Here is a 26,239-nt window from a genome sequence, read left to right on the forward strand (position 1 = left end):
TACAGTTACACAACCCGCCTCACGGCTACGATTCCCACGGGAGTGCCGATATTTCATTGTGGGTAAACACTGCCACGAGCGTACGACAACACGACCCCCTCCTCCCCGAAAGAGTGAGAAATGTGCGTTTCAAAAAACAAACGTTCTTACGCGATACAACACCACATGCGCTACAAATGCGATGTATGTGACAAAACCCATTTTATATTTTATTTAAATGCGTGTCGTTTATTTGTATGGCCCGTAATACGAGGCAAGGAGAAAGTGTTGGAACAACTGCCCTCTCTCCCCCTCCCTTCTCCCCCTGTCCCCCCTCCTTCCCTCCGCTCTCCGCGGCGCTCGCTCGCTCCCTCCCCTCCCGCTCTGACTGTGAGAATGCCCGTGTTGTACTGACAGAAACGATACGGGCTTAGCAGACATGGAGGCCCGATTAACCAGAGAGGCCCATTCCGACCCATCTGAGCTCAACTAACGCGGACTCGGAGAGGGATTCGGGCGACAAAGCGGAATATCACGGGTAACGAGTGCCGTAGGGAGGACGAGGAAGAGGGCGAATACATTTTGAGATCCATTTCGGGTCCTCTGTTGATTCAACGCAGCGGCCGCCATTTTGTTGACAGTTCGTGTTTTTAATAACCCGTGCAGGGCTTATCCCGGAGATCGTTAGATTTTTAATTGCGCTGCTTTTGGTCGTTCTGATGATGTTTTTACGTTGTTGTTATATTTATATTGACGGTCCGTATGTGAGGGCACCACTTTGCTTAGCGGATCCACACGGGCAGCGGCTGCTTCGTTACGTTTAACGTTGCTAGTCGTGTGGACGGATCGCGGGGGTTAGCTGGCCGTACCAGCAAACGTGCCTGTCAGGACACATCGGACGTTTCGTTCGTTTTGGTGGTACGAATTATTATTATGAATTGGGTTCTTTGGGGGTGGTAAACACGGAGACGTGAATTGAATGGCCGTTGACGTTGTATACGTGTGGTTCTAGCCAACTTACCTTGGTCACAGACATGTGTCTTTCAAAATCGCAAAGTCGTTTTGACATCCCTTGGACAGCCATAGTCCAACAACTTGCTAGTTTTGTGTTATTTCGACGAGCCTTTCGCACGTATGGTTGCACGATGTTATGATTTAGGTTGAGGTTGTGATTTGCTCTTTGCTAACGAGCTATGGTAACTAGATTACGATCACAAACCGTGACTAGTGCGCCCCGTGCAGATAAATAACATTACGGCATATTTCTGAAGGGTGGCTCGAGCTACTGACTCGATGGATATTTGTCAGGCTTTGTCATGCATTATACACCGCGGACTGTTCCGCGATCAATCTGACCAGATTTTTCCTTTTTGCTTGTTTTTGGCACAGAAGCAATTTCAAGATAAATATCCAGGAGACCATGCTGTTACGCACGAGGGGAGGATTTTGATCCCAAAGGATGTGAGCGCAGTTCTGGATCGTTATCAAGGTGAGCAACTTGATTGTATTCTATATTTAGACCGCAAATGACAGCGACTGGTTTGTTTGCAACTGTTTGGAGAACGGCTTTGTTATTACGACATCGTCAGCCAAAATAGATGAAGCAAATGCGTTTTTAAAAGATCAACGCACCTGCAATCGCATAGTACGTGCACTTTGTTTGTGGGCTGAAGCTGTGATGTTAGATGATTTTAAGAATAATGTTATTGCTTTTTTAGAGAGGTCATGTCATACCCACGTCACTCTAAAATCGCTTACATTTGACTCCGGCGGCCGATCCATCCTCACTTAACCTCACTCGCTTGAAAGGGTTCATTGCACGTGTAAATTGCGCGGGCCTTTGCTTGCAAATATTTCCCTGTTGGAGTCGATGCGTGGCATCGGTTGTTTAACGTGTGAACTCCGCAGACAGTAGCGAACTACGAGGAAGAGCTGTCTGAAGCCTTTGAGTCACCTTTGACCTCTGACTCGGCTGTCATTGAAGAACAGACGCTTCCCGCTGACCGAGCGCGGTCGACTGGATTGTCTTGTCTTGATTTCAGGCGGCATTTAGTTTGTGGTTTTCAAAGAATGAGCTAAGACGCTTTTAACTTGAAATCTGAGTGTAGATTAATAGAGGATCTCTCAATCGTTTTAGTTCCGATCTGTGGTCCTTGTGTCGGATGCGAAGTTGCGAGCAGTGTGTTGTAGTAGATAAACGAATCAATGGAGGATGAATGGATACATGGCAAGCATACAGTTAACAACACTTCGTGTGTTCGTCAATTTTTAACGAATTATTCAATATCAAAAGTGGAATTCATTTGAAATCTATTGAATCGCTTTCTTGCAGTGGTTGTCTATATTATTTGAAAATAGTTGGGATAAAGTGCACCCGCGCTTCCTCTTCTTGGGCACGTGTGAGGTTTAGTGGAACTGACTTAATATACCCCACTAAAAATCACATTGGGACCAGTTTGTCAAAAGCGCTTCCAAAAATAGCTTTGAGTCTAACATAATGTAAAGCCAGCTGGTTTGATACTTTGTTTCCAACGCAGTGACCTTCATACATTTTTAAGTGTCAGTAATGGACCATTTATTTTCGTTAGGGTACGAAGAAATTAATCTTGTATTTCAAATGCTGAGTTTACATAAGTGTCACACTTTACTTTTACTTTAACATTGCTTAATGCATAAGCTAACATGAACTAACAATGTGTGTAGTTTTTCCGCGTTTATTAAGGTTTGTTTATGGCAAAACAGTTGTTCGTGTTTGTTCGTAATGCATTAACTAATAACCGTTAACTTGATTGTAAAATGTTTTGGAACATGCTGGAATGGACATAGACAGAGTTGATTGAAGAGTTGTGAGGTTGTGCTATGGATTAATGATAACAAATACAACACTGTTGTAAAGTGATACCAATAATAGTTAAGTGATCCTCAACCTAAAGTGGAAGAGCAGGAATTTGTCTTTTTGTCTTTTCAATTAAATGTAATTATTTGTCTAATAAATCCAATTCGGTAAATCTCTCAATGTGTCCTGCTGTGAGTTTTGGTTCGCTGGAGGTTGTGGCTTTGAGTGCACGTTGTAAAGGGTTCCTAATTTTATTGCAGCAGAAAGGCTGTGTAAATACACCGGTTTAGTATATTATATTTTTTGGCTGCCAGAGCAAACAGCGATTAGACGGTTGGGAGTGACAGGTGCTGAAAGAGCGTGGAAGTAGAAGAAAGAGATGCCTAAACTGCAGGGTATCTTTGGATTGTTGACAGTGTAACATTGATTCACTTTAATGTTACAAGGAGCAGGAATAACTTTGACATTCAGCCACTCTTTGCTCATGCACTTAGAAAAGTGATGTAACTTAAAGAAGAATTACATATGCAAAGTTTTGAATAAATAGTTTAACTTTATTTTGTTCCACTAGCTTAACTGAAATAGACGTGTTATGGATTTCACTTCACAGGAAGAACCTGTACTGATAAAATGTAAATCTGCCAAATGCATACATGTGGATATGTTAGTGTATTTGCACATGAACGCCCATTTGTATTGATTCGTGTCCCACTTCCCCCAAGACTTTTCCCGCAGCCATTTTACAATACAAGGTACCATTTATTTTTGGCATCTTCTCCTCAAAGAGAGGAGGGATGGGCGAGCGAATAACAGAGTAACAAGAAGCGGAGTACGACCTACAACGCTGAGGAAATAGGGTAATGATTGTCACGAAGGGAGTGACGGATGAGGAAAACGTAGGAGGGAGGGAGAGCCGGGGAAAATGTGTTTTCGATTAGCAGGAACACAACGACTCTAGTTTGACCGCTGTACGGCTAGATTTCCAAGTGAGTGTTACGGAGAAAGTGGATGAGTGTGAGGAAGAAGAGAGCGATAGAACGGGGTGAAAGGGTATGTCGGGCAGAACGAGAGAGGTGTGATTTTTGGATTGCGCCGTGCGAAAATGTATTCAGTAGATGGGAGAGTGAGGGCGTGTTTAAAAGAAATGGGGTGAGTAATTGTAGTAAACACGGAGAAGTGAGACTAGGGGGGGGGGAAGAAAGGCAGGACTCCAAGTTCTGGAGCGCAGTTTATAGTTGTGGTGATTTCACACAAAACGACATGCGATATAAAAGACCACCGCTAATGAAACAACACTCTGTAAAATGGCACTCAGAGCTTTGTCCTCGTGCCGAGACTTAAACAGCCGTAACCGTTCCGTGTAGCATTCTGATGACCTAGGCGTTCCTAATAGACTTGTATAATCTTTAAACTTCTGCTCTTGGTGGGGCATGGAGAAACTGCCCCTCCTCTTTTTTCAGTCACTCATTCACTGGCTGGCGGTCTGCGTTTGTCTGACTGGCAGTTATAAAGGGCTTGAAAAGGTGACTGGATCCTCTGTCTCCCAGAGGGCCCTTTATGGCGAGGTCACTGCTCTAACTTGCTTCTCAATGACCTGACCCTCAGAAAGCACCTGTGGTTTGCGTGGTACTAAATTACTCCCACGGCCTTTTGTTTTGGAGGTGTGTAGGGGCATAAGGTTACTCGTCTCAACCCCAGTAGGTTTTGTAGGAATACCAGAGAAGTTTATATTCTCTTGTCTTTTATTATTCAAGTCAGTTTAGTAAGAAAGCCACCTTATTAATTACAAGCGTTGTAAAAAGGATTGTTATTTTGCTTGTTTGATGCTTAGAGTTTCCAATAACCAAAACTGTTCTCCACACAGTTTGGCTGCAAGAAGCTTTTCGTGAAAGTCTAGCCTGGATTTTGATGGCTGTCTGAATATTTAGGAGTTCACACCAAAATAAATCTTCTATTTTCTTTTTATAATCCAAGTCATTCCAAAATCACAAAATAAAACGTTGATTTTGTGCGTCTCGTTGATGTCTTGATCTTTCGTGAACTGAATGACATTTAAGGTCAACAGTGAACGACTAAAATAATAATGATACATTTTGTGTATTCCATGTTTAAAGATTGTTTAAATTATTACAAAGAATGTTATTCTTTTGTTTTAATCTTATTTGTAAAATTGACAAAAACATCAAAATAGCAGTTGTGTTTTATCTGGACACATATTACATAAGCTTATAGCATTATATTGATTTAAAATGCAGCTGTTATCACTTTTAAACAGGTTTCAACATTAAGTTAATGTGTATAATGTTTTCTGAAGCTAGCAACACATTTGTGAAAACAAAACATTAACATTTTTAGCATATTTAGTGCTTTTTCATTGTCTATTCAATGCTTGTTCATCGTAACTTACAGATCAGCACAGTCTGTAATTCAAATATGGTGGCACTTCGAATCTTCTTCTTGTTTCTTGTGACTAGTTAATACCTGACAGATTCATTCATATTTAATAGTTTAAATGTTCTGTTATATTTTACGGATTCTACGATACATGGAAGGGTCTAACCTTCTTGCATCAGATGTATTTGTTGTGGTGTCCATGTTTGCAAAGCCATTCTGTGTTAATAATTAAATTAAAGGTTAAGGCTGTCCCAGACGTGTAGCTCATTTGTCTGTTGGTCTTAACACCCCCCTTCCCTGTCTTCATCTCCACAGTTTGAAGGTGAGAGGGCTGGGCACTTGGGAAGCGACGCTGTTTCAACATAGGGATTCAAGGATTTCTTTCCAACCTCTGCTAGATCCCCCTCCCCCTCCCCTTCCCCTTTTATTGCAATTTCAACCTGACATCTACACCACAATCCTATATTCAACTATACCTGAGAACATCCTGTCCCTCTCAAGCCCCCCTTGTTCCCAACATCACCAATGGATCAGAGGACGCAGGGGGGGTCCTCCACGCCTCCCCCCCTCCCTGCAAATGCCCCACCAGCAGAACGTGACAAAGAGGGAGTAGGAGGAAAGAGAGACGATGAAGAGGAGAAAAAGAAACGGGAGAAACCAAGAGATGGGGTGCAGACTGAACCTTGTGGTCCGGAGAGTGGGACCACTGACCCGCAGCAGCAGTCCTCACACTTCTCAGTCAAAGAAACCAGTTTTTCTGAGGGCAACGTCAAACTCAAGATAGGCCTTCAGGCCAAACGCATGAAGAAGCCTCCTAAGATCCTGGAGAACTATGTTTGTCGGCCTGCTTTCCGAGCTACAGTAAGGCATAGTGGAGGCAGAGGTGGAGGGCGTGTTAATCGAGCGGCTGGAGCCATTGACGGAAGTGGACACACTTCTAGCCCATCTCGTGGAAAAGAAGTAGAGAAAAGCCCCACTGTGAACCGAGGAGCACCTCCACCATCTGGCGCAGCCGCTATATCCCCCTTACCTTCTCTTCCACCTCCCGTTTCCTCCAGCCCGGTCACTCCTGTAAATGGAAGTGCTCCATCAAAAAAGGTATGCGTATGTGCATAATGTCGGGCATGTGCATAATTTTCTAAATATTTAAGATCAACAAATATGTCAAATATTAGAAACTTTAAATAACAGGCATTCTGTTCTAGTATCAGTTTAAAAGCACCAAACCAATTTTAACATGACTAAAAGGGATAGACAGTTTCTCAAACGTCCCTATCCACTTTCTTTTTTCCGAAGGCTTATTGTGTATTCATCCGATAAAAAAACGTAGTCACGACCCTCCTACATTTTCTTTCTCACTCTCTGCATTTGCCTGCTCTCTCATACACTTGAAATTAATTGCTAATTTATTAGAAATTTGTTATAAGTAGTTTCAAGTTATTAATTTCATTATATTTATTGTTTACGAATGGTCACGATTTAAGCTTTTTTTTATTTTGTGACACAGAGTGTGCAGTTATTCGTTATATTTTGTCTCATGTGCATGTTTTCTCCCGTTTTTTAGGGTCCTCCAAAACTTGCCTGTAAGTCTGAGGGAAAGGCTGATGTAAAATCTGTCGCCTCTTCAGAGAGACCCCTTAACCTTCATCGCCCCATAACAGAAAGCAAATCGCACTCCTCTGGAAAGAAAAGCCACCTTCCACAAACCAACCCTGCCACTGTCACATCACCAACAACAATGTCCCCAGCCACACAGTCCCAGCAGGACACCAAAATAGATGGGATCTTAAAAACGCAATACATTTATGCGGATGGACAAAAGGAGCAAGAAAAAGGAGTGCCAGTCTGGGGTGCCCCTACCGTCACAGAGAAACTTGCTCAGCTCATTGCTACATGTCCGCCTTCAAAGTGCCCTAAACCGAAAGTCCGGAAGGTGTCACCAGCTCCACCACCCAGTAGTTCGCCACCCTTGATTTCTAATCTTCAGCGCCCTGAACGGGCTATGGCCAATAGGAACACCTATTCCAGGGCAGGGCATCTTTCTCCACCGCTGCCTGTTTCACGGCCCCCAGGTCGCCCATATGGGTCCAAAAACAAAGACAGTATCCTGGAGAAATTATCTGGGACCTCTAGAAAAGAGGAATCAGATGGACTTGCAAAAGGAATCACAAATAGCAACAGCAGCACAACAACCACCACTAGTACTGCACTGTCTCACAGTAACCGCTTAACAACAACAAATGATAGCACTGACAACAGTACCATCAACGGTATGAAATCACAGTCTCGTCTTGGGCATTGCCCACCTCATTCTTCCTCCACTGCTTCTCTCTCTTCACCTTCCGCTTCATCCTCTTTCTTAGAGAGGATAGGAAACACAAGCTCTCACATTAACTCAGCCAGCTCCCTTACGCCACGGTCAAAACAAAGCCCCTCTCAGACTGAGGAGTTTACAGAGAAAGACAAAGAGCGTGACAAAGATAAAGACACAGACAGTCTCAGAGATTTAAGTAGGGGCTCCACTCCAGCCATGCCAGGGAAACAGGAAGCTAAAGAAAGGTGTTCCCTCTCTGCTCCTCGAGGTGAGAGGGGGAAGAGCTCAAGTCCCGTCAAACGTAGTCCCAATCAGGAAAGTCGCGTTAGTGGGGTACAAAGTCCTGCTGAGTCCACCAAATGCACTATTTCACCTTCTTACACTTCTGGTGCCAGCAGGAGCCCACCACCACTAGGTGATGACACAGATGACGTATCTCCTGAATCACCAGCGGAGCAGGATTCTAAACCCCTTAAGAAGCGGCGGGGGAGACGACCACGGTGGACTAAAGTGGTCAATCGCGCACAGAGACCGTTACAAGAAGATGCTCTTATTCACCAGAACCCCAACACACCAATGCCCTCAGGCTTTGTCCCCTCATCCCCTATTCGACGGCCCGTGGGGCGGCCTCCCAATTCCAATCGTATTCCCCCTGTAGTTTCGCAACTTTTTGAACACCCACCCAAGAAAAGGGGACGTCCCAAGTCCAAAATGCCTCGGTTGGATGCCCCTGCTCGTGGCCGCCCCCCAAACAAACTGCCACCCTCAAAAGTGTACTCAATACTTAAGTCTAAAGAAGAGCAGGACCCCCCTGTTTTGCACCCTGAAGTGGATTTAAATCCACCTAAACCCATGCCTAGAAAACGAGGTAGACCCAAACGCTTGCCTCCAACCCTTCCCCAAGAAACCCAGCCACCAACACTCGCTCCTGAGTCAGGGGACGCTTCAGCGGGTGATAAAGCTTTTCGTAACAAAGGCAATGGGCAGCTCATAATGAAGACCATCATAGGCAAAATCAATAAAATGAAGACAGTGAAACGTAAGAGGCTCCTCAACCAAATATTACTCGGCTCAGGACCTACTGAGCAGGATAGCCCCAAAAGCAGTGGAGGGCCAGGGCCTGTGGCTAATACAACACAGTCTCTTTCATCACTTGCTGCTACGTTTGGGGGCAAATTGGGGCCTCAGATCAATGTTAGCAAAAAGGGAACGATATATATGGGTAAAAGGAGGGGTCGTAAACCAAAACCATCAGCTAATTGCTCCATAGGTGCCCCTACACCTCCGCCAGAACCTTTCTTGTCCCCAAACACATCCTCCCCGCACCATCTTCACCAGTCACAGGCCTTACAAAACCAGCAACACCCATTTCCCCAATCTGAGGTGTTCCCCTCTTCATCGCTCTCACAGTCAAGTGGGGGGCAAAGTCCCATTAGTGATGCTAGCTTTGTTGAGCCTGGTTCGGTGCACTTTTCCTCCCACCCACACTGCAGCCATTCCCATCAGGGCCACCACACATTCTCATTTCCCCCACCAACGTTTTCAGCCCCCTCTGCTCGTACTATGGCAAGCCCCACATCATCCACAGCACATCCATCTCAAAAGAAGTCATCGTGCCGTGGCTACCACCATCACCACCACCACTACCGACAGCACTACCATTATCGCAAGTTTTCTCCCCCAAGGCCACTATTGCCCACCTCTCCTGCTCCTCTTAGTGAGCTCAAGGAAGCTACACCTTCCCCAGTCAGTGAATCACACAGTGAAGAGACGGTACCCAGTGACAGTGGGATTGGAACTGACAACAACAGCACCTCTGACCGTGGAGAAAAGGCAGGTAGTGCCAGTGGTTTAGCCGGTGTTGGAGTCCCACAGGGTATGGCAAGCGGGCTCCTAATGCCCGGTGTTATGGGTTCAGCCTTGGGAGTAGGAATGGGACTCTCCTCCAGAGGTAGAAAGAGGCACTCATCTTCAGTTCTTTTAGATCGTCCTTCACCCACACCCTCCCCACTTGGAGCAAGAGCATCACCCGACACAAGAAGACCCCACCCAGCCACTCCATCTTCTTCATTGGTTGGACATAAAGAGAAGCACAAACATAAGTGCAAACGTCGTGCACACAGCTGCCCTAGCTATGACAAACTTAAAAGGCAAAAACGCAAGCGTAAGAAGAAATACCTGCAGCTGCGTTCGCGGCGGCAGGACCCAGACTTCTTGGCTGATTTGGATGAGATCTGCGTGCGCCTCAGTGATGTTCGAATCGCTCACCGCACACCTGCACTTCGTTTAGGTAGCAGCTTGGGTCTGGGTGCAGGCCCTGGTCGTGGGTCTGGGTTGGGTGGTGCCAGAGCCAGTAGCACACTTGGGGGTGGAACCAATCCCCCACCCCATCACTATTTACATAGAGACCTCTTGCCCACCATCTTCAGAATCAATTTTAGCGGGTATTACTCCCCTCATCCAGCCTACCCATGCGATTCCCTTCATTATGTCCGTAAGCCTGACCTTAAAAAGAAAAGAGGGCGGCCACCCAAGCTCAGAGAATCCATGTCAGAGGTACCTTTTGTACCTGGGTTAGGCTTTCCGCTCTCAAGTGGAGGTTTCTATCACCCCTCCTATGGTGTCCCATACTCGTCTGCCCCCCTGGGACTTGGCTACTATCGTGGTTATACTCCAGCAAGTGCCCTTTACCCCCACCATCAGGCTTCCCACTCAGGTCCGTCACACCATGTGCACCCCCCTTCCTTTGCTCCACCTCCGCCCCCTACTTATGTCCATCATCACCCATCTCACCTTCTCCTTAACCCTTCCAAATTTCACAAGAAGAAACATAAGCTACTCAGGCAGGAGTACTTGGGTGGAGGTCGCTCTTCAGTTCTCTATCCCGCCATGTCGTCTGAGCTCTCATTTGGCTGGCACCACAAACATAAGCATAGGCATAAGCACCGTGATCGCTGTGGAGAAGAGGAGGGTGATGATGGTGGTGTTGTTGGTAGAAGTGGAGGAGGTGAAGGCTTAGGTGCAGGTCGGGGTGAACGAGGGAGTGTAGAGTCTCTTCAACGATGCCGGTTTGGTAGAGATGGCTCAGCCGATTCCAGTGCTAACAAACAAACAGCATCTGCCAACTCCCCTTCCTCCTCCTCCTCATCTTCTGCAGAAAGGTATAAGCGGAAAGAGGCCTCAATGTCATGTCTAGGGCCTTCACGGCTTTCTTTGGCCAGTGGGAATCGGGGACATCACCCGGTAGACTCCTGGTTCAGGATGGGAAGTACCGAAAGTACCGATTACTCCAAACTCTCCAGAAACCAGTCCGTTTCCGGATCTGGTCCGTTCTCTGAAGGACATGCACAAAACAACGCGGAGTGCTCAGAGAGTGATGAGGAAGATCCTACTAGTCCTATCAAGGAGGTGGAGAGCAGCCACCACACCAACCTGTTCGCATCTGCACTATCTCGGAACGCCCTCAGAGGGAGTCACAGCAAAAAAGGGGGAGCTTCAGAGAGCTCCAGCCTTTCGCGGTTGGACCGGACCATGAGCAGGGATCGTTCCACATCTGCAGAGAGGAGAGAGCTGGGTAAGTGAGATCTTATGAACCAATAAACCTCATTGTATTGTATTGTAATGAAGTCGTTGTTAGTCATAAGCATGCTCTGTTCCCAAAAAGGTTCTAAAGAGGGTAAATGCAAATCTGTGCTTGAACATCCTGAGGTGACCCAGATTTAATTTGACATTGTGTAGGTTGCAGAGTTAATGCAGTGAGGTGAAGTCATTCTCCAAATATAGCTCTACCTTAGCGTCCTTCATAATTCTGTACTGAAACTTTATTGGCCGTTACTTGCTTCGGTGCATTACACAAATTTATGATTAGCGTCCAGAGCTTCTTGTCTGTGCTTCTTTGCACAGCTGGTTTAAGAAGTGGTTGATACAAGATTTGTTGAAGATGGGACTTTAATATGTAATATCTGCTGTGTTTTTCATTAAATGATTACTACTGCTTCCCAAGGTAAATAGCATTATTTTTTTTTTAAATGTTTCTGCTTTATTTACATTTGCTTTAAATTTCTAAGTCATTGTATTTGTGCATAGAGGGTCCCTAGTGATATGGCAAAGTGTAGTATGTAATCTAGGATTAGAGCTCAGGACATGGGGTCATCCAGCGGTCACTGACTGCAACATTAATTCACTGTAGCGGCAAAAGCGATAGAGAGAAACTGATGAGAAAGAGTGAAAGGAGGATTAAGGGATGGAAGTAAAAGACGATGTTAAAAACAAGAATCGCACTCGCAGGCAGTGAAAAAGATTGAGAGATCGTAGATAAATTGGACTGAACATGTAGTTGGTAGTTTGCTTGACTTGAAATGTAGGCAGGGAAAGACATAACGCAAAATGTTAAATCTGAAATCTGACTACTAGACTGAGTTGAAAATGAGAGAAAGTTAATTAAGGGGATAACGCGTGATAGTGAGTTAATGGGCTTCTGCGCACACAAACACTGGTTTTCTGCAGAGCACAAAAGAAGATATTTTGAAAAATGTTGGTAACAGAGCAGCACAGCCTCCCATTCACATCTATTTTAACCAATCCAAGTGAATGGGGGGCGGTTAACAACATTCTACAAAATATTTTATTTTGTGTTCTGCAGAAGAAAGAAGTCATACAGGTTTGAAATTACATAAGGGTGAACTATCCCGTTAAAGACTCAAAGAAAGAGTTTCTTGTTTTCTGTCATGTTGGGTCAGTTGTATCCAAGATCCTGTAATTTATTCTAATAGGTTTCTTTTTAAGACAATCTTGTTATTGTAATTTATTCTAATTGGAAGTTTTCAGACAGTGTTGTATTGTTACGGAACCTCACAAGCGACCATTATGCAATGCTACTCGGGTAGCAAATAAATACACCACAAAAAATAGCTCTCCACACAGAACACTTGACCTAGAGTTGATCTCAATAGATTTAAAAAAGATTGACTTTAGTATGTTACTTTATTTTGGATTCGTAGAATTAACATAAAACAACATAAATGTAATAATATAATAATACTAAACAACTTTAAATATTATATAAAAACTTTGCTTATTGGGCATTATGAAGCAAAAGTATATATAAAGTATAAAAAGTTTATAAGCTTCTTTGCGCTTTTCTCTTGTAGGAAATGCATCTGGCTCACAAAACCGAAGCGGCCAATCCAGTGTCCCTGAAGGTCCCGAGGGTCCCCACCACAGGCACCACCATCACCACCACCCTCCTCTATCTCTCTCTCACTCTTCTTCTTGCCTTTCTCACGGCACTCTTGAACAGTCTGGTAGCGGGGCTGCTCACCGCCCCTCTAGCCGCCAGGCTAGTCCCTCCACGTGTTCCTCCCAGCCTTCGTGTTGTCTGGACTCCTCCCCTTCCCACCATTCCCACCGATTAGCCCAACCCCCTCCCAAAAACAACCTTCACCATGTCAACAAGATCCTTCGTGCTAAAAAGCTTCAGAGGCAGGCGCGCACAGGAAACAACGTGGTGAAAAAACGGGGCCCGGGACGTCCGCGAAAGTACCCGCTGCCCTCGCCTCCACCATCGCCGCCAACCCAGGCGTCCGAACCAGAGAACAACCCGGCACCTGATCGAAGACCCGACAGAGGAGGCATGATCTGGGAGGGAGACCCCGTGCTCGACGTTATCGAGTCAGTCGTGCAGAGTCAGCACAGAAAGGGACGGAAGCGGAAGTACTGGGAGCGGGAGCCTGACGGAGGTGACGAGGAAGAAGAGGAGGCAGAGGAGGAAAGAGAGGAAGAGGAGGAAGAACGGCCCAGGGAGGCTAGAGAGGAAGAAACGGTACCCAAACCTAGGACAGAAGGACAGAGGGGATGGTTGACACAGGAGGAAGTGCATTGTTTTCGCAGGTAATTAATAAAAATTCTGTCGTTGTTTAATCACCCGTACTTCATTCAAAACCTGTATATGATAAAATAATGACAATATAATTTAAGAATTTTCAATAGAGCAAACTTTTGATTTTTTGTCTCACATTTTGCAGTGCACTAGAGGGAAAACCTGATGACCAACCCACCCCAGAACAACCTGGTCCCACTATAGTGGAACAAGCCCGCAACACACCAGTGACCAGCCAACGGGAGAAGAGACCTGCTAGGCCACCCAAAAAGAAGTTCCAGAAGGCAGGACTGTACTCTGATGTGTACAAGACAGATGAGTAAGCAGATCCGAAAAAAATACTATTCAACTAAAACCATAAACCATGTGCAATGTGTGTGTTTATGTGATTTGTCTTCATTTCTGATTATTTCAGTAATGTTGAATTTATGTTGTTATTTGTATGAACTGTATTATATTGTTGTCTTGTATTGTTATGACTTATTAAAGGGATAGTTCACCTAAAAATGTAAAATTCTGTTTTTCTTTATTCACCCTCATTTCATTCAAAACCTGTTCATGACTCTTTCATCTGTGGAACCCAAAGAAGATATTTTGAGAAATGCAATTTTGTATACAATGGAAGTCAATGGTGTCCAGCCTTGTTTGTCTGAAAGCGTTCTTCAAAATATCTTCTTTTGTGTTCTGCAGATTAAAGAAAGTCATACAGGTTTGAAATAACGTGAGGGTATGTAAATGATGTGTAAAAGTGGCTATAAATATAATGCATTATTATTATTTTAGCACATATAAGTTGCCATGATATATATAGCTTTATTATAATGCACAGGCTCGAGTGCTTATTGTTTTTTTAAATAGCAACAGAATACGGATACCAAGGTTCAATAAACCAAATTTAAAGGGAAAGTTCACCCAAAAAAATGAGAATTTTGTCATGAATTACTCAACCTCAGGCTGTTCCAAATCTTTATAAATGTCTTTGTTCTGTTGAACACAAAGACAGATATTTGGAAGAATGATGGCATTAGACATTTCTAGTGTGCCATTGACTACCGTTAAAATGGTTGTTAAAGGTGTCCCAGAACTGTTTTGTGTTTAACAGAAAAATATAATAATTTTTTTACCATGTTAGTCAATGGTGCCCCAGAAATCTCAGTTGTTAACATTCTTCCAAATGTCTTCCTTTGGGTTCAACCAAGCAAAGAAATGTACACAGATTTGAAACAACTTACGTGATTCGTGACAGAATTTTAATTTGTGGGTGAACTATCCATTTAATTTACCTTTATTAACAAAAATCAGAATTAACAGGTATTCCCATGAGCTAGTAAAGCTCATTGGCTTAACTAAATACTGTATACTGATACTATACATCGTAATATAATGCATTTAAGAACATTAATATCAAATTCACTTATCAGTCCTCGCAGTCAGCTGCTACAGCTGAAGAAAGAGAAGTTGGAGTATACTCCAGGTGAACATGAGTACGGTCTTCTTCCAGCTCCCATTCATGTTGGTGAGTCTGTCTCTTATTCTTGACCTCAGCATTACAGAATCATGCAACACTTGGTTAACAGTTGGATTTAACTCTCAGTGTTCTGACTTTTTTTAAGAATTGAATTTATGTTTTTGTAGCTCAATTGCTAGAGCATTGTATCATGGGTTTGATTTCCAGGAAGGACATACTGATCAAATGTAAAATGCACTGTAAGTTATTTTGGATAAAATCGTCTGCCAAATTCCTAAAATATAAATGGATTTGTGTCTGTGTACGACTTGTCATCTTAACCAGTTGATTATCTATGGCCTCATGGGCTATCATGCTGATCAGTTATGGTTTATGAGTTATGATGTGATTACTCGATTCAAGCTGGAACTGTGCTGCCTGGAGTTTAAGGACAAAGAGATTGTATTAATAACTGCGATTTGTCTTGCGTGTTTGTTCAGGGAAATACTTGAGACAGAAACGCATCGATTTCCAGCTGCCTTATGACATCCTGTGGCTTTGGAAACATGATCAGGTAGCTCCTTAGAACCACATCTCACCGTTACTTAACAGCTGCATTTCTTATTATACTGTGGTAACCTGGCGACAGTTCTTTTCTATGGTTCTGACACCACGAACAGTGTGGAAAATGCATTATCTTCCTGCTCAAAAACATTTTCTTGTTCTTTTTAGCTCCACAAGCGGCCTGATGTTCCTCTGTACAAGAAGATCAGATCCAGTAAGGATATCTTTAATATTCTTCATCATTACCCTATATGAGTCTTTCATCGTTTACTCACCTTCTTGTCACTTCAAAGCTGTATGACTTCTTCAGAACGCAAAATATATTTTGAAGCAGATTGTTGGTAACCGAACAACGGTGGTACCCATTGACTCGCATTGGTTTTGTGTCCATACAATAAAAGGTAAAGGAAACCGCTGTTGTTCGGATCGGTAACATTCGGCAAAATCTCCTTTTTGTGTTCTGCAGAAGAAAGTCATACAGGTTTAAAATGACAAGAGGCCATGTAAACAATGACAGAATTAACATTTGTGGGTGAATTATGCCTTTAAGTTATATTTTAGCATTTTAATAGCTTGTCAGAAAGGATTTCTTTGAGAAGTAACCCATTCATATGTTTTCCCTTTAGATGTCTATGTAGACGTTAAGCCTCTCTCTGGCTACGAAGCCACCACCTGTAACTGCAGACGACCTGAAGATCACTGTGAGAAGGGATGTCAGGAAGATTGTCTAAACAGGTAACAGTGTGATTTAAAACATTAACATGGCCCAAATACTGTAGACTTGAAGATCCTTTGAGTTTCTCGTGTGCTTCTTTCCATCAGGATGATCTTTGCCGAGTGTTCTCAGAGCACGTGTCCTTGTAATGAACAGTGTGATAACCAGCACATCCAGAAGCACGAGTGGGTGCAGTGTCTCGAGCGCTTCCGGGCCGAGGGGAAGGGTTGGGGCATCCGCACCAAGGAAACGCTCCGTGCCGGCCAGTTCATTATCGAGTACCTGGGAGAGGTGGTCAGTGAACATGAGTTCAGGTTAGCATCAATATAGTCTGATAGTCTTTACCAGTGTCTTTAAAGGGAAACTTCAGCCTAAAATGAAATTTCTGTCATCATTTACTCACCTCCAAGTTGTTCCAAATCTGTATACATTTATTTTTGTTAAGATGAATGTGGAGACAGATTTTTGTAAGAATGCTTATAACCAAACAGATTTTACCCCCATTGACTCCCGTAGTAGGAAAAAGGTATTTATTTTTGTTCTGTTGAACACAAAAGAAGACATTACAAAGAATGTAGGAGAGCAAACAGGTGTGGGACACTTTTGACTACCATTGTATTTTTCCTACTATGGTAGTCCATGAGGGGCAAAATCTGTCTTGTTATAAGCCTTCTTCCAAATGTCTTTCTCTGTGTTCATCAGAACAAATACATTTAATAAAGATGTGGAACAACTCGAAGGTGTGTAAATGATGAGAGAATTTTTGGGTGAACTATCCCTTTAAATAGTTTTGACATTAAAGAGATAGTTCACCCCAAAATACTGTCATCATTAACTACCCTCTTTTCATTTTAAACCTGTATGACTTTGTTTCTTCCATAGAGCACAAAAGAAGATATTTTGAAGAATGTTGGTAACTGGCCATCATTCACTTGCATTGGTTTTGGGTCCACACAATAGAAGTAAATGGGGCCCAGTCCTGTTCGATACCAACTTTCTTCAAAATATATTTTTTGTGGAAGAAAGTCATACAGGTTTGGGTTAGTAAATGATGACAGGATTTTCATTTTTGGGTGATCTATCACTTTCACAAGTTTCAAAGTAAGAGTCTGTGAAGCTAAAATAATTAAAGCATTTCAGAGCCTTTTCCAAACAAACCTATTTGTATTAAATGTTCGATTGTTCTTTGAATTGGTGTTTAGGAGCCGTATGATGGAGCAGTACTTCTCCCACAGTGGTCACTACTGTCTGAATCTGGACAGCGGTATGGTGATCGACAGCTACCGCATGGGCAACGAGGCCCGTTTCGTCAACCACAGCTGCGAGCCCAACTGTGAGATGCAGAAATGGTGAGTGAAATCCGACCAACGATGAGTCATTTACCATGCGAGCCAATAAAACCCCATCAGTTAGCGATGAGATCATCTACAGAATGGTCATTTTTAACGGTGAGTCAGCAGGGATGTGGAAAACCACAAACACGGAGTAAGCAATGACTTTGTTTTATGAACATCAGACCGTGCTTCAAAACCATACTGAAAAGACCAACACACATTTTGTTTTAGATGTTAGGGGATGTTGTTTTTTTTTAGTTGACTGGCCAGCTTGCTCCACCAAAACACCTATTCTCACTGACTAGCAATTAGTTTGTACTAAACAGTCTTACTTTTCATATTTTAATAAGCCCAATCTACCTTTTCATGTAACTGATTTAAAGAATCTTGAAGGAAGAAAATGAGATGACTAAGACTAGTTTTAGCAGTTTATGCAACCGGGTCCCTGGTCTAAGCCACAAGCCGCTTTGAATTATTAGATGAACAGTTCACCCAACAATGAAAGTCATTTACTCACCCTCGAGTTGTTACAAAACTAAGTAATTGTCTTTGTTCTAAGTCACACAGAGAAAATATTAGGAAGAATGCTTGTAACCAAACAGTTCTTGGCAACCATTGACTACCATAGTAGGAAGAATTGCTTTATAAATTGACCAATTTTGAGGAATGTATGAAAGCCAACAGAGACTAGTTTTCCTACTATGGTGGTCGACTATTTGATTCCAAGCATTCTTCCAAATATCTTTCTCTGTGTTCATCAGAACAAAGACGTTTAAACAGACTTGGAACAACCCGAGGGTGAATAAGTGATGACAGAATTTTCATTCTTTCGTTCTACAAACAACATTGAAACAAAAGCTCCGTACTGAATTGGTTTAATTAGCAGGAATGTAAACGTTCACGTGTTCAGAGAGAGGTTGTGATCTCGAGATGTAGGTCAGTGACCAACATCTGTTTGATAATTCACAATTACCTAGAAATATTGTCATCTCTTCCATCTCTGACGACTTTTTTCTTCTACACACACACACGCGCGACATTTTGGCTGCCCGGTGCTAGATTATCCATCTTACCACATAATGCCTATTATGCGTGTGTTTGAGGGTGGAGGACACAGCTGTGCCGCCCGGTGGTTAGCTTTTAGAGCGCACACATATGCACCCACATCTGTGCCAAAATATGTGCCTCAAACTGCATAAGTGTAGGACTCACTGTGGCTGTTTCATATTCAGTCCGCTTCGGTCTAGACTTTTAACTCAATGACACAGTTTATTAAAGCAAAGACAGAGAGGATTCGTGTTACAGCGATTTTATATGTTTGCCAATAGGTCAACGTTGAAGCAATCTCTATGTCTCTCTCTAAGGTCTGTTAATGGAGTGTATCGTGTCGGTCTGTTTGCTCTGAAAGACATCACTAGTGGAACAGAGCTGACATATGACTACAACTTCCACTCTTTCAACACTGAAGAACAGGTATGTTGGCAGCGTTACATCAGCCACTTGTGTCCGGCGCGTCAGGAACATGCCCGTCTGAAGCTTGCACGTGTGCACACAGCTGTGTTTTAGAGCGTCCGGTGTTTGTTGAGTCAGATGAGGCACGTCACTAATCTGTTTACACTATGAGATTATTGGATAGCAGTTTAAGCATGAATTCATGACATTGTGTTCGCCAACCCCTATTTATAAAATCCCTGTTCTGCATCTTTAACACAAACATCTGTTTGTTTATCTGAGTGTGTTTGCTTGACCATTTTTCTGTTTCTTGCCAAATGATAATTCTTCTCTGCTCTTGTTGCTATGCAGCAAGCCTGCATGTGCGGCTCAGAGGGTTGCAGAGGCATCATTGGCGGCAAGAGCCAACGAATCAATGGGCTGCCCGGGAAAGGAGGTGGTGCAGCGGGTGGAGCCAAGAGGTTGGGGAGACTGAAAGAGAAACGCAAATCCAAACACTCACTGAAAAAACGGGTATGATAGAAACAGCGCATGTGCGGTTTGTGCCATTATAGTTTAATAGTCCCCCTGACAAGAACAAATATTGCATTTTGTTTGACCCTCTTAGGAGGAAGAGTCCAGTGACAGCAGCAAGTTTTATCAGCACCTTTTAATGAAGCCTATGTCAAACAGAGAGAGGTGGGATGCATGTTTTTATTCCCCAGAAATATTCCTCATTTACTCATAACTTACCAGTCATCCACTCGTCTTTTTTCGGCTTAATACAGGAACTTCGTCCTAAAACATCGAGTGTTCCTACTGCGAAACTGGGAGAAGATGCGCGAGAAGCAGGAGCTTCTGAAAAGAGAGGGAGAGCGAGAAAGGGATAACAACGGTCTGTCTCTCTACACACGCTGGGGAGGAGTCATCCGGGATGACGGCAACATCAAATCAGGTGTGTGGCCATGTGTTTCTCTTCAGTCGAGATGTCATTTCTTCAGTTTGATGGTATGATTAACATCGCACGTCTTGTTTTTCCAGATGTATTTTTGACACAGTTCTCGGCGCTGCAGACCTCGCGCTCCGTGCGCACACGCAGGCTCGCGGCTGCCGAGGAGAACACAGAAGTCACGCGCACGGCACGTCTGGCGCACATATTTAAAGAAATCTGTGACATGATCATGAGCTACAAGGGTGAGCACAGACCCTGTATTTAAGCAATATATAAGGTGTTAAGAAAAGAAATAGCGCCTTTGTCATTCTGAACCCTCGTATCTCCGTGAATCATTACTATTGGTCAGTATTTTCTGAGATACAGCGAATTGGTCATCCGAGGTTTAGGAACGACAGCGGCAATATATCATACATGTAGTGAGATGTTAACTTTATTTATCTTTTGGATAAATAAACAAAAACCTTTTAATATTTAAAATAATTAAGATAAATTTGTTCAAATCTGCAAAAAGGATTTCAACTTAGTTGAACATTTGATAACGCTGAGTTGACTTTGATTTTTCAAGATTCATCCGGTCAGACTCTCGCTGCTCCGCTGCTTAACCTGCCTTCTCGAAAGAGGTGAGTGCAAAGTTCTGTATTTATTTCAGACGATTTGCTAAATAAGTAAACCGTAAACAACATCTGCCCTTTAAGATTTGCAAATGCTTAGATAATCAAGGGTCTTACAACTCTTAATCCATCATGACAACGCATTCATTTTACAATAACCTATTGTTGTGTTCTTGTGTATCTCCAGAAACACGCAGTATTACGAGAAGGTCACAGATCCATTAGATCTCAGTACCATAGAGAAGCAGATTCTCACCGGACACTACAAAACCGTCGAGGCCTTTGACACAGATATGCTCAAAGTGTTTCGCAATGCTGAGGTTAGTCCTGTTATGCCATTTTTAAGTCTGAAATTGAAGTTATTAGCTAGTGTTTTGGATAGAAGTATTAAGCATCTCTGACAAAATTGTTAAACTCATTTCTGTCTGTACAGAAATATTACGGCCGGAAGTCGGCAACCGGTCGCGATGTATGCCGGTTACGGAAAGCGTATTATGGTGCGCGTCACGAGGCCGCCGTACAGATCGACGAGATTGTAGGTGAGACCGCCAGCGAGGCCGACAGCTCTGATTCGCTGGAGAGAGACCACGCCCAGCACCATGACGGAGGGGGCAGCCACGACAAAGACGACGACGTTATCCGTTGTATCTGTGGCATGTACAAAGATGAGGGGCTCATGATCCAGTGTGAGAAATGCATGGTGAGTGGACTGTTAATATAAATTACGATTGGGCGCTTTTGCAGAAGGCTGCATAGCGACCTTCTTGTTTCAATAGGATGTGTCAACAAACTCATTTAAATGTTACACATGGACTTAAAATAGAATGCTGTTTTAAAGGCTGTTTTTGTAACCTTTGTAAATGTGACTTTGTTTTTGTTTGCTGTGTCTTTGTTTAAGGTGTGGCAACATTGTGATTGTATGCGTGTGGAGGCCGAGGTGGAGCATTATCTCTGTGAGCAGTGTGACCCTCGCCCGGCGGACAGGGTATGATACCTTTAAGTCTGTGTAATCCCTTCACCCTCTTTACTTTTGTTCCAATGCGTTTCCTGTCATGATTCAACAGGAGGTCCCGATGGTCCCCCAGCCCAGCTACGCCCAATCAGGATCCATCTACTATATATGTCTCCTCCGGGATGAGTTGCTTTTACATCAGGGTGTGTTTGCGTTTCTAGTGAATACAAAATGTGATAAATGATGTTGTTTTTAGACGTCAAGATGTCTGTGTTATCTGTACGTTTATTTTTGTTTGTTTATCGTCTGTTGCAGGTGACTGTGTGTACCTCATGAGGGACAGCAGAAGAACACCAGAAGGCCAGCCGGTGAGGCAGTCGTATCGTCTCCTGTCTCACATAAACAGAGACAAACTCGACATCTTCCGTATTGAGAAACTCTGGAAAAATGAAAAGTAGGATCTATTTCTTATAAACAATCAACATCCTCACTTACATACAAAATGCTGACCTCAATGCTTAGTGAGCTGTCAGTATAACTTCAGTATAAATGTGTCCTGTGTATCAGCTCTTTGGTATCGGGTGAAATCCTGCAGCGCTCTGACACACTCTTTTTTTAATATATTTTATTATAGAGGTGAACGGTTTGCCTTTGGTCATCACTACTTCCGTCCCCATGAGACGCATCACTCCCCTTCTCGCCATTTCTATCACAACGAATTGTTCCGTGTGCCGCTTTATGAGATCATACCGCTGGAGGCTGTGGTGGGAACGTGCTGTGTATTGGACTTGTATACCTACTGCAAGGGTGATCAAATCTCTAACTTTATATAAATGTGTCTGGCAAATACGTGCTTACTAACACATTCTCTGTTTAATTTAGGTCGGCCGAAAGGTGTAAAGGAACAAGATGTTTACATCTGCGACTACCGACTGGATAAATCAGCACATCTGTTTTACAAGATCCACCGCAACCGTTACCCAGTGTGCACCAAGACCTACGCCTTCAACCACTTTTCCAAGAGACTCGCACCCAAGAGAGACTTCTCAGTGAGTGCTGGAGGATTATACTTTTGAAACCCAGTGTATTTTAATCCAGGCCTTTCCAGTGCTTCACTATAAATGAGCTAAAAGCGAAGTGGTTAAAGATTCTGAGCCACAGTATGTCACCAACTAACAGTGTATAATGTGTTTCAATTCTCACTTTTTAGCCTCATTATGTGCCAGACAACTACAAACGGAACGGCGGGCGCTCTGCCTGGAAGAGTGAGCGACCCAAAGGTGCATCCGCCTGTGATGAAGACCCCTCACCCGGCGCGTCATCTGACCGCCTCTCTGTTGCCTGCTCGAGGGACGGTGACGAGGACAGAGAAAGAGTAGAGGAAGACATGGACACCAACCAGGAGGACACCAGCACGGCCATCACACAGGTGTCCACCTCGCAGGAAAGGAGGACGGGCGGGGAAACCGAAGATGCAGAGGTAGAGGAGGAGGGTGAGGAGAGGAGAGAGATGGACGAGGGCTCCCGGGAGAGAGGAGGAGGGCAAGACATGTTGGACGGCCCGTCTTGTTCCTCGCTCTCCTCTTCACCTCTTCATCCATCTGTTTTGGGAAGAAGGGAAGCGCAGAGAGTGCGACTGAACAAGATTCTGCTCGACCTGCTGCACCGAGCGCCCAGCAAGAATGGTAAGAGCCAAAGAATGAAAGTGGTGTTGAAAGTAATGAGTCCACAGTGTTTATTTAACATCTAATGTAAAACAGATATAGTTTTGTAAGAAGTGGATATCTGTAAACATCAGGTTATCATAGTTCAGTAGTTTGCAAGAATAGATTTGTAAAAAGTTTGTGTTTGTCATTCAGCAATATGTGAAAGTTAGTAACTTTATGAAATATGTAAAAATATAAAATGTATTATTTATTTTATTTATTTATTAAGGGCTATTTTTTGTTAAATCAAAAATGTTTGACAAAATGATGTATTTATTAACTTATTATATAAAACATAAAAAAATACTTATAATTAAATGTATTATTTCTTTAATTTATTAACTTATTATTCGTAGACTATTTTTGAAATTATTAAAAATTATTTAACAAAATAATTTGTTGATCAAATAAATTATTCTTCAATTTGTTTATTCTTTCATTGTTTATTGGCTATTTTTTAAGTAAATGGAAATATTTTATTAATAATATATACGTTTATATCTTATTTATGAACTTAATGTTCGTAGGCTGTTATTATAATACAAAATTATTTGTAATTTCTTTTATACTTATTATTAATTGGCAATTGCCTTCTCCCATCTACAGCCATTGGGAATGCCACCCGCTCTCACCCATGGCATAGAAATGAATTAATTTCTTTATTTCCATCTCTCCTGCAGCCATAGATGTGACGTATCTTCTCGAGGAAGGCTCTGGTCGTCGCCTCCGCAGACGGACGCTTGGTTTGAGCGAGTTTTTTTGCAGGAAGTAATGCAGACAGCATTTTCTGCTTTGCACATGTGCAGAAAAGATAAAGAAGAGGATGAAGGTGCAAAGATGCAAAACACCCCAAAGAGGGGGATACGGTTGAGGGTTGCGACATCAAGGGCACAAATTCTCCCATATCTATTTAAGTCCTTCAGACCAGCCCTAGGCTCATGCACTGCGGACACGCATGAGAGATATCACCTTGATGTGCAACAGAAGTACACTGCAAGTGTCAGACATAGGAAGTATAAAAATATTGAATTGTCGCAGATGAACTTTCAACATAAGTTCTAAGACTAAGAATCCCCGAAAGTCTATTTTTTAAAGAAGCGTGTGGTACTATATTTGGCCTTTAAGGGTCAAATTTGGCTGAGGGTGGAAAATGGGAGTCCGTCGCCCCCTTGTGGCCCATAGCGGGAAAGACTGAAGTTCAACCTAGAAAAAGCGAGGAAATAAACTGAAATAGGAGCAACATAGGAGGTGCAGTGTAGCGCACACACACACTGCCTGGAGACTGAGACTGAGAGGAGAGAGGGAACGTTGGCTAACTGCACTTTTAACAACACGGACATCATTCGCTCCTGGAGATGTACGGATTAGACAAACACTAACAACATTTACGCAGTATTGATCAATGCTGTACGATAAAGCAAAACCAGTATATTACCTTCTGTTTTTGTTTTACTGTAAGTACGTTAGGAACGGAGCACGACGGGGGATCCATGTTCGTGAGCTCGAGGATGGAATGTTTCGCTTCTGTTATTGTGGGCATTGTGATTGGTTAGAGTGGCTGCCAGCCTCGCCCCTTTTTAAAAAGTATTTAATACACCAGCTCAAATAAAAGAATTTAGCAGTGGAGGCACGCTGGCTTTATATAACGCCTTATAGAATGCCATGGTCTTGAGCGCTTGTTTATGGTGGCGTGTGAGATTATGTGTGGTGTTTGTGAGCGTGCATGTGTGTGCGTGTGAGCCCATTCTGGTTAAATAAATATGAAAGAGGAAACAACTTAAGGGCTTGACAGCAGTTAATAAACCGGTAGATTCACGATCACAAGATTTTGTTGTATCATGTGATGTCATATTTTTGTGGCTTGTACGGGGTAGGAACAGGTCGGGGGGCTCGAGGTTTTGATGTTGTTTTCGTTTTTCTTTTTTTAAAGGCTTTTCAGGTTGCCATGGAGAATGTTTATAAAATTGTAATGAGAGTTTTGCCCTTTATGCATCCGATATGAGAGATGAGTATTTCCACACCCTTAACGCACCCCTTCAAAAAAGAAAACAAAACAAACTGACATTGAAAGATAAGAAATTTGTATAGTGCCAAGCTATGTATATATACAGATGGGAAAATGTGAGAGATGTCTCCAAAAGCAATATCTTGATAATGGATTTTGTGTATTGTATTGTACAGGATTCGACCCTATATGTATTATTATTGTTATTATTATTATTAACATTCTTACGATTATTACATGATTTGTATTGACAGAACTGTCACAAGTAACTTCAGAAGCGGGCGAGAATGTGGCAGATATATTGATTAATAATCAAAACAAATTTCTGACACAAAAGGAAATCATGAATTTTGTGCATTTCAAGAGAGAGGAATGTCGTCTGATGGACTTTGTTGAAGGGGACATCCCAGTGACCCCCTTACCTGGCACCTGTCACTGTAAGAATAATATTAACATTATTATAATTATTATTACTTTTGAGGAGACAAAGATATACTGTTCCTCGTTTTTTGCTGCAAAGTGTTGAACACTAAAAAAACAAACCAACATAAAAATGTAAACTGATATTTTGGAAGGTGACAGAAAAAAAGAAGCTGTCCACCCGATATCATGTTCTTAATCTCCTTTTTAATTTTTTTCCTTTGAATGAGAAAGGATTGTTCTGTTTTTGTGATAGCGGTCATAAATATAATGCTTGTATTTCTTGTATTTGTGTGTTTTTGTGTGATTTGTTTAGTTATTTTTAGACAATCACAAAATAAGATGCAAGCATTGTATATGGACAGACTGGCAGGCATTTTGTGATGTTGTGTACAGTTTGTCGAAACTTCTTCCACTCTGGTTCAAAAGTTTGTAATTATAAAGTCATGAAAATGCTGTTGGTTTTTACTTTTTTTGTTTTGTTTTATATTCTATTTGTTTTGTTTGTTTGTTTTTTAATAAAAAGCACTACATTATTGTGAATATACTTGCCTGTTGCTCATACATTTAGCAGAGATTCTGTGATGCAGTTCATTGACCATAACCATTATTACTCCAGCTATACAGACAAATCGTATTTTAATTGTATGGGCAGTCGAAACATCTTCAAATAAAGTGAATTTTAACTATTGCGTAGC

General features: G+C 42.6%; 1 protein-coding gene across 2 annotated transcripts; it reads left to right on the forward strand.

Annotated features, from left to right (window-relative positions):
• The first annotated feature begins 362 nt into the window (after window positions 1-362).
• ash1l (ash1 (absent, small, or homeotic)-like) lies at window positions 363-26,239 on the forward strand. 2 transcript variants are annotated; one of them, XM_079484552.1, is made up of 27 exons: window positions 363-517; window positions 1,372-1,468; window positions 5,525-6,307; window positions 6,774-11,097; window positions 12,674-13,412; window positions 13,547-13,720; window positions 14,823-14,917; window positions 15,349-15,422; window positions 15,581-15,626; window positions 16,039-16,147; window positions 16,235-16,441; window positions 17,330-17,476; window positions 18,826-18,934; window positions 19,265-19,426; window positions 19,521-19,591; window positions 19,681-19,847; window positions 19,934-20,086; window positions 20,413-20,467; window positions 20,646-20,778; window positions 20,892-21,158; window positions 21,357-21,443; window positions 21,523-21,613; window positions 21,726-21,864; window positions 22,045-22,217; window positions 22,293-22,459; window positions 22,621-23,095; window positions 23,797-26,239. In XM_079484552.1, the coding sequence occupies exons 3-27, from the start codon at window positions 5,735-5,737 to the stop codon at window positions 23,886-23,888; spliced, it is 8,829 nt and encodes a 2,942-aa protein (XP_079340678.1). In that variant the 5' UTR covers window positions 363-517; window positions 1,372-1,468; window positions 5,525-5,734; the 3' UTR covers window positions 23,889-26,239. The 2 variants fall into 2 exon arrangements, with proteins under 2 accessions (XP_079340678.1, XP_079340677.1); XM_079484551.1 differs by having other exon boundaries at window positions 366-517; window positions 1,369-1,468.

The sequence above is a fragment of the Barbatula barbatula genome (genome assembly GCF_947034865.1).
Source record: "Barbatula barbatula genome assembly, chromosome: 21".
NCBI classification, from domain to species: Eukaryota; Metazoa; Chordata; class Actinopteri; order Cypriniformes; family Nemacheilidae; genus Barbatula; species Barbatula barbatula.

Bases quoted from the DNA above. Each gene is read 5' to 3' on its own strand.
- ash1l (XM_079484552.1), top strand. From the start codon at position 5,735: ATGGATCAGAGGACGCAGGGGGGGTCCTCCACGCCTCCCCCCCTCCCT. The intron at 11,098-12,673 runs GTAAGTGAGATC...TTTCTCTTGTAG, and splicing joins TGCAGAGAGGAGAGAGCTGG to GAAATGCATCTGGCTCACAA. The intron at 21,444-21,522 runs GTATGATACCTT...ATGATTCAACAG, and splicing joins ACCCTCGCCCGGCGGACAGG to GAGGTCCCGATGGTCCCCCA.